The 15,466-nt window shown below is 36.1% G+C and overlaps 1 protein-coding gene and 1 long non-coding RNA gene across 5 annotated transcripts in view; one reads left to right on the top strand and one right to left on the bottom strand.

Moving 5' to 3' along the window:
• The window catches only part of if (integrin subunit alpha inflated), a 68,397-nt gene extending 54,000 nt beyond the window's left edge, over positions 1-14,397 (bottom strand). The window contains exon 1 of one of the 3 annotated variants that reach the window (XM_089077220.1): positions 13,766-14,397. In XM_089077220.1, the coding sequence (XP_088933346.1) occupies positions 13,766-13,862 (97 nt within the window). In that variant the 5' untranslated portion in view covers positions 13,863-14,397. The remainder of the gene's footprint in view (positions 1-13,765) is intronic. The other 2 variants (XM_089077218.1, XM_089077219.1) reach the window with 2 other exon arrangements.
• On the top strand, positions 1,833-4,710 carry LOC148936691 (uncharacterized). 2 transcript variants are annotated; one of them, XR_016139354.1, is made up of 3 exons: positions 1,833-3,161; positions 3,237-3,423; positions 3,542-4,710. It is a non-coding gene; the product is annotated as an uncharacterized LOC148936691 (long non-coding RNA). The 2 variants fall into 2 exon arrangements; XR_016139353.1 differs by lacking the exon at positions 3,237-3,423.
• Positions 14,398-15,466: the final 1,069 nt, after the last annotated feature.

Genomic DNA, 15,466 nt, shown 5'->3' with positions numbered 1-15,466 from the left:
AGCACGTGCTACGTTACATTGGCTACTTTGCATAAACCTCTCGGCATGAACCTCGAAATCTGCATAGTCGGCGCGCGGCGACCCTCCTTTAAACGCCGCGTTCGTCCATTCGCTCATGAATTAGAGAGACTTCGTCGTCGCTGTCAGGTGTAATTCGCATCTCGCGACGAATATCAACATACCTCGTCCGCGCCGTTGCCAGCGCATCGCGCGTTGCGTTGACTTATATTACAACGGCGGGGATAAGCGCCGTATGTGCGTATTCGTAATCCCGTATTTGGCAAAATACCGGGACGGCTCGATCCGACGTGGCTCGCCGTTGGCGAATTGCTCAATGCCATAGTCCCTTTCACGTGGGATATCTCTCCTCCTCCCCCCTTCTCCTCCCTTCCCCCCTCTCTCTCTCTCTCTCTCCTCTATCTTTGCCTTCTCTCCCGGGAAACAAATCCGTGTACGCATGTCTTGCGTACAACGTGATGAATGTCATACGCACGCCTTCCACGGGGGTATCTTGCGTGAAATCGCGTTGGAAATATCGATACGCCGACGATATTGCCATACCGCAAACAAAACGATGTTATTGTTTGTAAGAGACATGCCGTTATCTCTTCAAAAATATTGACGTTTACGTACGTGTCGCGTGAATCTTCTTAATCTTTTATACCTGCGTGAATTTCTTTTCATGTTCACAAAAATATTTTTATACGCGTAAATGACAGATGAATTATTTATAAGAATTGTATAGAAAAATATTTGAGCGATAAATGAATTATTTATAATTTACAGATAATCTAATATATAAAATTGACTAAAGTCCATTATTTACAATTACATATACGTAATGTCTTTGAGTCAGAAATTATTTTAAACATTTTCAATCTTTTTTCTTTTCTGGAATCTTTCATAAAAAGAAATTTCATAAAAAAATTTTTATTTACTTAATCTTTACAAAAATATATTTTATATGAAAAAGAAATTTTAATAAAACTGACTTATGTATGCTTACAGCTCTGCATACGTAATAACGAATAACGAAGAATTAAACTAATAATCGCTTTATCTTTAAATAATCGAAAACTTTTGTCGGCCTATTAAAAAATGCGTTGATTTCATAAATGATTTCAAATGATCTTCATAAAAATTGATTTTTCATCACGATTGCGTGCAATTATTACACGATATATTATGTCGCATCAAACGTGCGTTTGACTGAATTTAACTTTCGTTACAACTTTACAGCTAAATCGAGACCCGTGTACGGGCATAAAGAATGACGATTGTAATGCAACCTCAGGTTTCAAGCCGGAAATCACGTAACACTTAAGATCCGTTCTCTTACCACAAAAGAAAGTGTCTCTTAAACGTCACTAGAAAATATGTATATGCGCGACTCATTTCTCTCCACGAAAACTACTTGATTGTGCATGTTATTATGATTCCAATTATTATTATGATAACTGGAATCGGTAATACTCTCCATAATATCTCTCACACGTAAATATCCTAATTCTATGTTAGATTATCTCCTATACTATTCGTATTTAATTCCTTAATTGTAAATAATAATCACATATTCTTAAAAGTTATGAATTGAACTGATGAGAAGATGGTGGGAAGAAATCAAACATGCTGCCGACATCAAGTGCATAATGTTCCTCCTACGTCTATGACTGAATCGAATTACTAAATACCAAGCAAGTCATATGGGAACGGAAATATCTATAGGGATAATATAGTAATATACATACTAAGGTATAAACTATCATGAATGTTAAATTTATCAAAGCTTTCTATTTAATTTAATTTTTAGATAATTTTTTTTTATAAAATTAATAGAAACATGATCTGCTGCTAACAAAAAATTAAATTCAAAGTCCATAATATATATGTATATAAAATTGAGATAATAAATAATATAAAGAGAATAAAATTTGAAGCAATATTTAAAAACTTTAAAATTATAGTTATAAAATTAAATAATTTACAACGAGAGATAAGAAAGAAACAGTAATATGTCTTTCAATTTTTTCTTGTTCTATTCTTTCTATGTATTTTAATCCAGAACATTTATAACATATTTTTAGAATAAAATCTCGACCGATGAAAGCACAGAGTTCAACGAACCCGCGTACCACAGCTTCTCCAACAAACGTATATGTTAATGAGCCAGCGCGTGCTAGGAAATTTAAACCAGGCGGAATATCGCCGTGTTATTGCCGAGAATAATGAAAATCAGCATAGCTCATGGTATCCGATCAACATAAAATTTCGCTCCGCTGCGCGCAATACGCCTCCCTTCGTTGCGGGTATTCGCGTGTATATGCTAATTAAATTTTGCAGCGCATTTTTAATAAACATTTTAGACCTTTAATTTTCTGCACATTAAAATTTTCCGCTTCATTAAACGACGTAGTGAATCTACTAAGCATATCAACCTTTCATCGATAATTCATCAAATTCTCAAAATAATAATCGCAAGTTTCGCATTGATCAGACAAAATGTTGCATAATATATTTACAGTTATAGTATCGTAATTTTAGAACGATGTACTTCGACAATGTTGATTTAATCAAGAGAAGTACAAAACGTCAAACTTAACAATATTTAAGAATATTAAAATATCCAAGTGAAAAAAATCGAAATGCAAAATAAATCTTGCGATAAAATGAAAGAAAGAATCGAAAGTAAGTCTTAATTACAAATTTGTCCGTGTATTTGAGAAAATTCTTTGAATTTCGATTGCGTAAAGTCTTTAAAGATGTCGTACATAACGTGCGTCGAGGATACGCACGATCAGTCGATGACGTAACGCGAACGGAGGCATATATCGACGTCGAGCCGCCGCTACTTTATAAGGAGCACCTACTCACTAACACCATTCGGCCCTCGCTGTGGGCAAACCTGTAATCATCATTCACAGTAAACTCGCACGTGTGCGTGAGCTGCGTAATGGTACTGCAATTCCGCGGGTAATGTAATCTACGATCGATTTTAACAACTTTGCCGTCGGCATTGCAAATTTGTCACTTTAGACAAACGATAAACATGTTTTATCTACGTGTTTTCCTTTAAAGGAAAAAAAAAATTTGCTTGCTCGTGCCAACAAGTGCCTGTAAAGTATACACACTGATTTTACGACAAAATCACCTGTATAAAATAGGTACGCATAGCTAGATATTATTAAATCTGAAATGAAAATGTAATAACTATTAATTTTTTTATTTCAATTCGATAGTTGATGAAAACATTTTTCTCAGAAAATTAAGAGATTGTTGAATAAAGATCAGCATTTGTCGCACCTTCACTGCGCAGAACAGAAAAATCTACATTTTCTCTTACAATAGCAAAGTCGTCAGATTAACTTCGATCACAAAATTATTATCGGAATAAATGCTCGTTATTTGCATGTATCATTGTTTAGGGTTAGTAGGGTTAATCATTGAATTTATCAAGTTTTCAATGAATTAAATATAATTCGTCCATTCGTTATTTACTTAATGATTCTGACACATCACTTAATTATCAATTTTTTTTTCTTAGGTAAGAAAAAAACGAAAGAAATAACGACCATAAATCGATCATTTGGTGGATCTTGTGAAATACAAGAAAGGTTCCTCACGTGTTAGTCACACTTGGGTATGTACAAAATGCCAACTCACGTCTTGCAATTCTCATTATCGAGCAGCTGCGCTCACCCGTTTATTCCCAATGTTATTGAGTTTCAAATATCATCGTAAAATATTTGTGAATCGCATTTAAGAATCCTTTCGAAAATGGCGTGCAGAATATTTAACGATCAAGAAAGAAATCAAATAATTTTTTTCATATATATTTTCATAAACACATAGAATAATTACAAAATGAGGGAATTAAGATAAAGCGACTTTAATTTTATTAACTAGCACGTAGTTAATCGTTATTTCACCCCGGGTCGCGATACAATTTGACCCACTTCGAGACGACACTGTTGTTAACGCAATTGCGATTATATAACCGCGCCATTGCCGAGATTGTCCGGTCATTTATCTAGTTTGTCAAATGCTACATGTTACCGGAATATAAAGCGGAATATAAACCGCGTGTAAGTGATTTTTTGTGGAAAATAATTTATCAAAGATTATGTTATATGATATTATGTTATATTATATTGTATGATTTACGCAATCAGCATTTATTCAAATATGAATAAATTATTATATTATATTCTCATTATTTTATAATTATATTTTCATTATATGTATAATTTTAATGATATCTTAAAAATGCGAATATTCTTAATGCATTGCAAAGTATTGAGAAAAAAAGTAATAAAAAGTATCAAAATAATATATGTATATAGGTATAATATGTATACGTATAATTATGTTGTCACGCTCACAGCGGGCAAACGCACAATTTTCACTCGTTCACACTGTAAACAAGAGAGAAACTTTATTTACAAAACGAGAACAAGAAAACAGTAAAGGTATTCGAATCGGTCTCCGCTGCTGCCACGATTACAGAACGCCAAACAACAATTCCAAACAACTGCTATGTCGGTAGAAAATGATCTTTTTTTCGATAGATATTCCGAGGACAAAGACGAGATCACCCAACAATATATATGTAAAATGTGTTAATTACAAATAAATAACAATAAAATTAATAAATGTTATATTATAACTGATGTATTTTTATCTAAATTTTTAAAGGAATAAATTTTATATAACTTAATTATATACTTTTCTTCTTAATTATATTTTTATTAATAATTTTATATATGGAATGTATATTCTAGATAATAGTTTCAATAGAATTTTAATAGAAGTTTGCAAACAAATTTTACTACCTTAGCTCCTACTTTAAATTTACCTATTTTAACACTAAAAAAGTAACAGGGGAAGAGAAATTTATGACATCTTTAATCAGGAGCAAACTATATATCATTATGATTGAATCTATCTTAATATCTTAGCTTCTACTACAATACTACTAGACTTAAAAATTTAATCAAGGATAATGAAAATTTCGATTCGGGTATTTATAATAATTAGAAAAAATAAAAAAAAAATTTCGAGATATTTAAAACTTGGACATTGGAAAATCTTAAAAAATATCCATTCGATTGTATAGTCGAGGAAAAAAGGAATGCCAGAAAGGAATAGAAAACGTGGGAGTATCGGAGGAACTATAAATTTCCTAAATAATCTGTAAAATTTTTCAAATTTTTTGACTAAGCGAGTCGAGACGGGTCTCCTTCATGAACTTCGATGGAAGAGGAAACATATGTCAAACGTAGTCACAGGAAACAATAGTTTCGAGGGAATGACACGTTGATGTGCCGCAGCCATATGGCGAACAGAACTGACCGTGTTGTGTTATGTATATCCATCTATATCCACCATTCCGCCAAAAAGGAAACTGATGAACATATGAGGTTTCTAAAGACAATGTATTTTTCGTATTTCTCAATGATAACTCTCAAACATCCGTAATGCTGTGTAGTACAGAGAAATTACAGATCAGCAAAAAGTGCGGAATGCAATGCATGTGATATTTGATCGGAAAGTTTGACTTATTTTAACTTTTATCTGTTTTCAAAAGAGAAAAAAGCAAGTAACGAAATCATAAATCGATATACTTCCTACAAAATATTGTTATTTTATTATGTTTTAATCTTTTGAGTAAAAGAATAAGTTACATTAAAAATATTAATATGTTTACTGTGGTAATCACAGTATCAACCTGCTCCTCGCCCTGATGAAGTGAACTTGCAATGTTCACGAAACGTTGACGTTTAACAATAATGACACGGATAACACCCGTAAAGATATTAACTTTTTGAAAATAGTAATCGTGGAAGTCTTAAAAACAATAAGTTACACTGTATGTTAATCGAAAAGAGACACTTCGATATTTAAGAAGATGATCAAAGATTTACTAAATTGAGATAAAAGTGCTGCAGCTTCTCTGTGATAACTTTATCGCTTCTCTCAAGTAATGAGAGATTTGATATTTACGATCGTTTGAAAACGGATACAATCTTACTGAGAGATTGCAAATTCATTTCGCATATCCATTACGTTAATCGTAAGTTACCGCACGTACAATTACATTTGTGATACCGAGTGAACGATAAATCATTCTTAGTAGCGTAACGTGACATCGACACACCATACCAAGTTGAATTACTTTTAATGATCAGATATCACCCTACCCGAAATACCCCGTACTATCCGTGGAACAAATATTCAAATCGAGGGGTTACGAATTTAATACGGCGAGATGATCCTCGCGTGCTGTCAGAATATAAGCGTGCGTATCTCGTACGTGTTGCACGCGTGCAGGCAGGTAAAGGTAACAAGCCTCGAGGCTGCCGGTTCTCGTCTGCATAATGACATGGTCTGAGCTTTGGGCACGTGCCTCACGCGATCCTCATTAACTTTTCTCTTTCTCTCTTTCTCTCTCTCTCTCTCTCTCTCTCTCTCTCTCTCTCTCCCCCCCCTCTTCTCTCCTTCCCGTTCATGTCCATTTGCGTGTTTGCCCATACGTCCATCCTTCTAGATTTCGGAGGCGAAAAAGAATTGAACGACTTTGCCGTCGCGCATTGAACCCTCGCGTTTCATTGTAATGTTTGCAGAAAGAAAGGGACTGCCATAATTATCGAAATTATAAAGGACTTCGAGAAAATTGATTATTTGCTGAAAATATTTATTTTTTTTTTTTTTTTGTAATAGAATGAAAATGGGTATGTATGTGTGGGGAGGAGAGGAAGAGGAAGGAGAGAAGAAGGGAGAGAGAAAGAGAGAGCGAGTAAAAGACTAATCAATATTTTCAAACTTTTCCGATAATCACTGTATAATATATGTATGAATGGCATATCAAGGCATTTTTTCGGAGGAAGATGGGAGGAATTTATCAATTATGTCATAAATAACAATTTTTTGCGTTAATAAATTGCCTTTTTGGATATTTCAAAGCTAATGTCTAGCTAATGTCTTCTCTTTCCTGATTTTGAATGGGAAAAATATTTTATAAATCATAATTTTTATTTTTTTACCTGAAAGTATAGACAATTTCGGGATAACTCCCCTTAAATCCCCTCCAAATCTTTCTCACCCCTGTCTACGAATATACGGAATAATATACAGAATTGAAGAGTGACAATTCTTGTTAATCTGCATATATCGATGTTCGATTACGGCAGATTAATAATTAGTTCTAAGGTGTGGTAGGTATGCGTCAGTGGGCGTTGGGTAAAACAAGATGAACCATACATGGAATGATGAATAAGAGAATATGATGAACAGTGGTTAAAGTTATAAGCTACTCCACACATATTTCATACACGTGAATTTTTTGCGATAAAAGTGCAATATGCCCGCAAGAAATTTGTCATCTTATAAAACGTAATTATATGATCGATATCCTCTCGGTATCTCGATTTGAGAGATTATAATTGGCAACATAAATTAATTTAACGTTGTACAGCAATATAAAAAGTGGGTAACAGAATATTGCGAGTTTTTTATGCGTTTTCGTCATTCCACGATAGCCACGATTTCGCACATCTTGTAATTCACCCGAGGGATGTTGTGACATCAGCGATCGCTTTGTAAGCCGCCACGTTAAATCTCTGCTTACGATTATCAACAAGAAGAGAAATGTTCACACAATTATCGTGTGTCACGGTACTTTGCCGTGCCACAAACGGCAAACTTTCGCATCGTCCAAAGCTACAACTGTAGATGTATACGTACAATCCCGCGTTGTAGGACACGATGCGGCGAATAAATTAATGGAAAGGAATGCAAAAGAAAAAACTCGATGACCGAGTGACCATTTTCGATTGGTTTCAACTTTCATTTCATCCAGCCGGAAGCGACGAGGAAATTGAATCCTCATTTCCTCCTCTGTCCCGACACGCATTGTAAGCACCAAGTACTTTTTATGCGGAACGTAACGCCGTGTGCGAACAACGCTCGTTGAATGAACCGGCTTGTGACGCATGCGAGGGATTCCAAGTCAACACTGAGAAAGAGAAACGTCTCTGTTATCTTCGTGCAGTTGTAGAAATGCAAGCTTATGTAACGATATATGAAAAAATGTTCATACGTTCTCATCATCTGACAGCTCTCTTTTCTTAGATCATTAGGAAAAGTTTCGTAATCTATCTAACACTCTCTCTAGTTTCATAAAATCTACTTGTAATATTTTCTCTAATTGGCAATCCAATATTCTCGTACACGTAATATCGTCTTGTCCATAAACGGAGCTCGTTGCGATTCGTTAGTAACCGTGTGCTTATCACACGGTGTGGAAGTGGCTGATGATAAGAAGACTACGCTTCCCGGAATATCATCCGTGAAGCATTTTATACGATAGAGACTTACAAAGGAGAGTCAATTTCTCTCTCCGAAGAAATGGTCCAGCGATATCTCTGTTCCACTCCGTTGTGTGTTGTGACGCGTGTCAATTAGCGATTTCAATCATTGTACCGAACAATGAGAATAAGCAACATCGCCGTTATTTCGTTCTGAATAGCACAATTGCGATTAATGGCATGTTTGCTTGCGAGACGTCAAGCGTCGTAAAATCGTTTACATGCATTTCAACATTATCGCTGATATACGCTTGCGATATCTTTAGGCGGTAAGATTAATCGCGTATCGCACATCAAGCTATAACAACAGCATCGGACACTTATTTTTAATGTATTTCTTTACTTCTTACAGCAATTTGCATATTTACATTGCATAAAAATATCTCTATAACAATACCATAATTTAAAAGAAACATATAGAGAATTAAATAGTTTCTCTTAAAGTGTCTCTGTTTCGTTAATTTATTAAAACAATTTTTTTTTTTTTTTCATTTAAACTCGTGATTATATCTCGTTCTACAAAATGTAATCGCACGAGTCATCCAAAAAATAATGGAAATACATATACAATTAACTTCACAATTCTGTGGCTTCGCCGTAATAATTTAGAGTAAATCTTCTATCCGGAGGCGTTAATGTGATCGCTAATAAACGATGTGGGAAACGTCGCCGATATCGCCATTCCTGACATTTCGCCTTGAACACTCACGACGGCTTATCGATGTTCGCTCCGCTGAGAGACTCCGCATCGTGAAATAATGTCTATATTTAGTACGCGAACCGCTCGAACGCGAGCAGGTTTCCGCGCATACAATCGGTAAATTCGGAAAATGGATGAGTCATCCGGGAACACCCGGGAGACGAAACGCGTGAAACTCGGTCTTCCTATTTGTTCCTTTTATCACATGCGATCGTGACTGAATTCACCTCTTAAAGACACGATCGTCGATGCGATCGCGCAATGAATCACAGAGTACGTGTTCTGCTATACTGCTCACGCTGACATTTATACACCTTACTCTCGGCGGGCTTCCTCGTGGTTGTCCTCTCCGGGATGCACACCGGAGTGAAATTGCGCAGACATATTAAATTTAAGCGTCGATAAATCAACCAATGATTTCGAGACCTCTCCACCGCCGACGCGTGCGAAAGAACGCTCGCCGAGAGGAAGAGCGCGTGAGGTGAATTAACGGGCGTGTATAAAATTATACACGCAACTGATTGTGTGATAAACAGGATTAGATGACTTTTACGCAGATCGCACACGCGGAGTTATATCCCGAGTTTCAATTTCTTGCAAGATTTACACCGGCGCAGCGACCGCATATATATATATATATATATATGTTCGCGTCGGTGTAAATCTGTATGCAAGCGCGATTGTAATCGCATTACATTTTTTTTTTTTTTTTCATGAATGATAAACGAGGCCGGGATTATGTATGAATATACGTACGACCGGACAGATATATGGCGAAGATTACCGTCGCCGGTGGTAATGGCACATTGTGCGTATCTCATAGATATTAGGTGATATCGGGTGTGAGATGCGCGCTGCTCCCAATCATATGCATGAGACCGCGACGGGAGGCCGGGATCTTAATTCAGTCTTTCCTCCGAAACAAAATTTTCTCAGAGCTTACTCTTTGCCCATATATATCACTTTTCGGATACCGATTTCGTGAATGTCAGTTAAGCGCAATCGAAGGAAGGAACGGACCTTAAATTTCGTCCGGGTATTGCTGAAGCAAAGCACGTTTCTTTCAGATCAGATCAGATTGAGGAAGCCTATGAAAGAACGACGTCACGTAACGGATCGTCGTCGTAGATCGAACGCATAGATTACGAAGATATTAATCGGAGCGGCGCGGGAATGACGAACCGCCTACGCACCCAGTCGCAACGCGATCCAACGTGACCCAACGTGTCCTGCATGGTAAAGTGTCTCATGGGCAAATCGATTGTACGTGATCAAATCGTCGCACCTAGATCCATGCACGTTCGGTCACGACTACAAATCCAAATCGAAGTGTGTAAACGTAAAAGAAAGAGAAAAAGAATACATTTTCTCCTCTCTGAGGACGCAACGTGAAAAAAATCAAAATCTATGCCGATCCAATTATGCCTCACTCGCACTCCAAGTTTCCGCCAAGTTACAGGGAGGCAACGCCTGTAATTTTAGATTTCGAGTTAAGAACCAACGGATATCGGATATATTCATATACGTGCATGCACGTGCGCACGTAAATGACGGAAATCGATCGTGCCGAATGAATCGAAAGGGAGATTGGTATAAATACCGCGGGTCCCGCGTTCTATTTCGGGGATTGATGGAGATCGAGCGCTCATTAATTCCCCGTGAACGGCGGAATTAACGAGCGCGCGAACACGAGTCCTCGTAAAAACTCGCACCGAGCTGGCCTAAATATAAGCGCCCACGAGGGAAATCTCTCGGCTAAGGCTGCGCGTAATCTGAACTTCCTGCACAGCCTTCCTCGCGCCGATGTTTCCTCTCCTCGTTGTCAATATGAAGTCCTTTCGTCATTTATTAACATGTTAATATAGAAACTTTCTTCAGGCAAACTTTCTTGTCCCCGAAACAAGGATTCTTTTAAGGAATTAAATATATATTTTAAGGAATCAAATTTTTTTTATACGAAACAAACACTTTTCTAAAAGAAATATCTAAAAGCTTGATTCAAGCTTTTGGTCTGAAAATAATTTTATTGAATTATTAATTGAAAATAATTATGTAGTATGTTTGTAAATTGATTGCTAGAATGTCAAAATTGTTTAATATTATCATCAGGCTTAAGCATCCTATATAACAATTTTAATGATCTAACAAAATCATTCTCAAATTATATATTTGATCAAAATTTTTAGACATTTCAACAAAAGTTCTTTCCGTATATATTTGTAAGAAAATGGCATATTGCAATCGGATATAATATCATAATTAAATTGAACTTTTAATTCTCTTTAAAAAGCTAAATTTTTTTATTGCTGAAGAATATTATAGAGAAGAATACTAAGAAATTATTTATTTCTATGTTGAACATTAATCGTTCCCGAATAGTAAAATAGTACACACACGAAAAGAATAGTTTTGCAGAAATGTTTAAAATGTTTAACTATAAATTTGAAAACAATTTTGTTGAATTATCAAAATAATTATATAAAACGCATGATAATATAATACTGCAAAATTTTTTATATTCAAATTAATTTGAACTTAACATAATTATTTTGATAGCTTAACAAAATTCTTTTCAGACTATCAAATTTTTAAACACTTCAGAAAAACTGTGTTCTTTCCACACAGTACACTATATCAAGTTCAATTTTTTAATAGCGTTAGATTTTCTCCAAAAATCATTTTTCCATCATCACCGAGGAATATTCCATTATGGGAAAATAAACATGCCTGCTTTACGGCTTACTGATCGTTAATCGGCTGCGAATGGCGCAGACCCCAACCTTGCAACCGTGCCATTGTGTCATCGTTGGCGTCGACGTTGATTTTCCCGCGGATCTGACGATGCGGGCGGCGCTATTAGTCGCGGGTCCCCGTTTCGCCGATATTATTTATAATCGTCACCGACCGGTGACGTGCGGGGCCGTCAGCAGAAACGTTTATTCGTGGCCCGTGGCGAGCGTGAGTCACGAAATTTGAGAACGAACACATTCGCGCGCCAGATCGCGACGGGGTGGAGAGTCGCGGCGCGTCTCTACGGATTGCAACCGTCCCGCAAGAATCGCCGAAGTGTCTCTTATCGATGATAGATACCGGGAAATTATCGCTCGTACGAATTGAAGTCTGAGGTGAAACGTGACGATGGAACGCTCTAATCTCGCCCCGGATATCTCAAACGAGAAGCGACTGTCGACTGTTTCTAACTTGAGCAATGAATGTGAAACTTGCACGATGGACGATATTTATTTATTTATTTCGTTAATGAGAAACAAAAGAGTACGTACTGTAAAATGCTATTGCTGTTGTCGTGAAACAGCACTCGTTAAAAAACGTGAAAGATAACTGAGAATTTTTAAATATTTTTTTATTCGTTTTCATTCATTTCTATGAAAAAAAAGAAGATGCCACGAATTTATCGCTATGACGATTTTATCGCCATGACGATTTCAGGCAAAATTTAAACAAAATACGGTAATTCAAAATATCCAATATTTCCTATTTTGTGACGGGTGATGAGCTAATCGCATATATGATCGAGCGATGAGTCAAGCACCTGACTAACGTGAGTTAAAATTTACATATTTGGGAAAAAGGTGTACTCATTATTCTGTCGTGTCTGAACCGTCGTATCATTTATGTGACAGTGATCTATCTGAAATCTCATGTTAAAAATGTACAAAGAATTGAGGTAATTATGATCCCAATCATTTGCTTATTATCTGTGTGATAAAAAGTAGTCAGTTTCTCTACACCACTTCGCGCACGGACAGTTTCAATATGTTTCAATGAGAGACATATATGTTTATTTAACATAGCGTATACGCAAATAAGAATACGGTAACGGAATGCTCCTTCTTCGAGATATGTCATTATCGGATTACGCTACGCTTCATCAAAGGTGACGAATAAGATTCGCCCCATGACGCATTGTCGAGAATAGTTTTCTTTTATGATCAGGGGCTCGATTCTTGAACTCGTCCGCAATATTACGAATAAATATCTTTCATTCTCGAAAAATGAAACTTGTATGGCACGATCCATGATGCGTTGTATTGTGAATAAAAAATTATATTTCTACAATCTTGCGATTGTCAAGAATACTATTAGAAGGACGATTATTCACAATTTGCCATTGTATTATTTAAAAAATGGAACTCCTTTATTACGCGCTTACACTGGCAAATCATATATATTTTAACGATAATGAAAAAAAAACATGTATGTAATTTGCAACATTGCATTTCTTTGGGTTGCATTTCTTTTAAAGCAACTTGTGTTTTCTTTACATCCATTGATTCATTTCATTATTTTATCCATAAAAGTATTAAGGTAAGATTATCGAAAATTGAATATTTTACAAGATATATTTGATATTTTCTGTCAAAATACTATAACATTCATGTCTCATAACTCGGAAAGTCTAAACGAAAAAGTATTTAATTAAATAATGTTTTGGAAAGTCATCTTGAAATAAGCTACAAGAATATGCAGTAAGTAATAGGGGTTTCCGTTTAAAAATTTCAAAATGATTTTCATGTGACCCTGACAACGCTATTCAAGGTCACGTAACTACCTTACTACCTGATGCTAAAATTCTACAAGTTTTGCCCGAAATTTTCACAAAAATGCTTTGTTATCGAGATATCTCGGGAATCCGGAATTTTTTCCCATATCTTCCTGTATGTATAACATAAAAGAGACTCACCATCCACGAGCATATCTGTCACGATACGTCGACACAGAGAATCCAAACATAGATCTTGCTTCCATGCGATACACCGCGTAGTGCTTCGTCTCAACATTGAAGCCGTCGACGGTGTATCGAGTTGGTGACTCGATGATCGCGAATCCGACGAGGAGGTTCCAGAGAAGCCTCGTCGACCACATCTTGTCCACTGGTCTGACGTATCACTGGCCGCACTACGAACACCGTGTCACCTTGTCGAGTCACTTTCATATATAAAACCCGATCGCATGAAAGAAGAAAAAGAAAAAATAAAGAGGAAAAGCTGTCGGAAAACGCGGCAGACAGTATCGGACTGGACTTTTTACTGTTATGAATCTTAACGTTTAACGCATATATTTAGCAACCGGTAGCAGCTGCACCACCAGCCGACGACATGTGTTTTCCACGAGGCTTTTGAGACCGAGAGCAACGAAGAAGTGAGGAAGAAGGGGAGAAAGAGAGCCGGAGAAGTCTGCTTGACAGACGCCCGCGGACAGACTGAGTGGAGCACGACTCTTTCGGGTAGTCTTCACTCACTCGTGGCTCTCGCGAGGGCCCCGAGAGACTCCCACCCACAGCGCGACGTCGGCTCCGCCGAAGCGCTCTGCCCGTGCGTCGCGACGTCGGCTGCAATAGGCATCGCGACGCGCCGCTATCACACTCACATACATACGTTTCTCTTACAATTGTATGCGCCGCGATTATGTCGTAAGAGCATAAGAATATATTACTTAAGAATATATTACATATACATTACATTTTTATTTACAATAAGAAAATTATGAAAAAAATTATAGAGCGTCCTAGCTCGCATTTAAAAGTAATACCAAAAATTTCACGGCGCTTTAGAACTTGGATGAAAAATTATTTAAATATAAAATAGAAATGTGCTTTAATAAAAATGTAATTAAGAAATAATGACAAAAATCTCAATTCTTTTATGTAAATACTTTGGGTATTCAAGATGATTTATGTTTTAAAGTTTCATTGTGTTGTACAGATTAATTGTTCTGTAAATAAAAGTTAAATTTTCATTAAAAGTATTACAAATGAAACATGTGGTACAAATAAAATGAAATTTTTATTTACAGAACAATTTCATTATCAATAAAATTTTACATAAATAATCCTGAATACTTAAAATACTTATATAACGAAAAAATACTTATATAACGAAAATCGAAATTTTTTTGTCATTATTTCTTAATTACATTTTTATTGGAGCACACTTATACATTTTTATTTATTTAAATAATGTTTGATCCATATTTTAAACCAGTGTTTAGTTGCCCTTTTCGGCCCGATTTCGAAAGCGACGCCTCCACTATCGCCGCCGATCGCTGTCAGGAACGTTTTAAAAAAAAATGTGTCCGAATTGTATCTTTGCGCATGCACTCGCACCCGCACCCGCACCCGCACCCGCACCCACACCCACACCCACACCCACACCCGCACGCACGCACGCAACCGTGCTCTTGATACTATAGAAATTTGTTTGATTACTGATCAACGTATACGACAAACTTGTACGACACATTTAATATTAATTAATTTATTTCAAAATATTATTTTATAAAGATATTAATATATTAGAAGATTAACATTGTTAATGTTAAAAAAATATATTTAATTTTAAATATTAAAAAATAATAAAAACAACATATCAATTTTTCGATTTTT

Source organism: Pogonomyrmex barbatus, unplaced genomic scaffold, assembly GCF_055798465.1.
Source record: "Pogonomyrmex barbatus isolate J1 unplaced genomic scaffold, ASM5579846v1 scaffold2, whole genome shotgun sequence".
Lineage (NCBI taxonomy): Eukaryota > Metazoa > Arthropoda > Insecta > Hymenoptera > Formicidae > Pogonomyrmex > Pogonomyrmex barbatus.
This window is presented reverse-complemented; position numbering and strand designations above follow the sequence as displayed.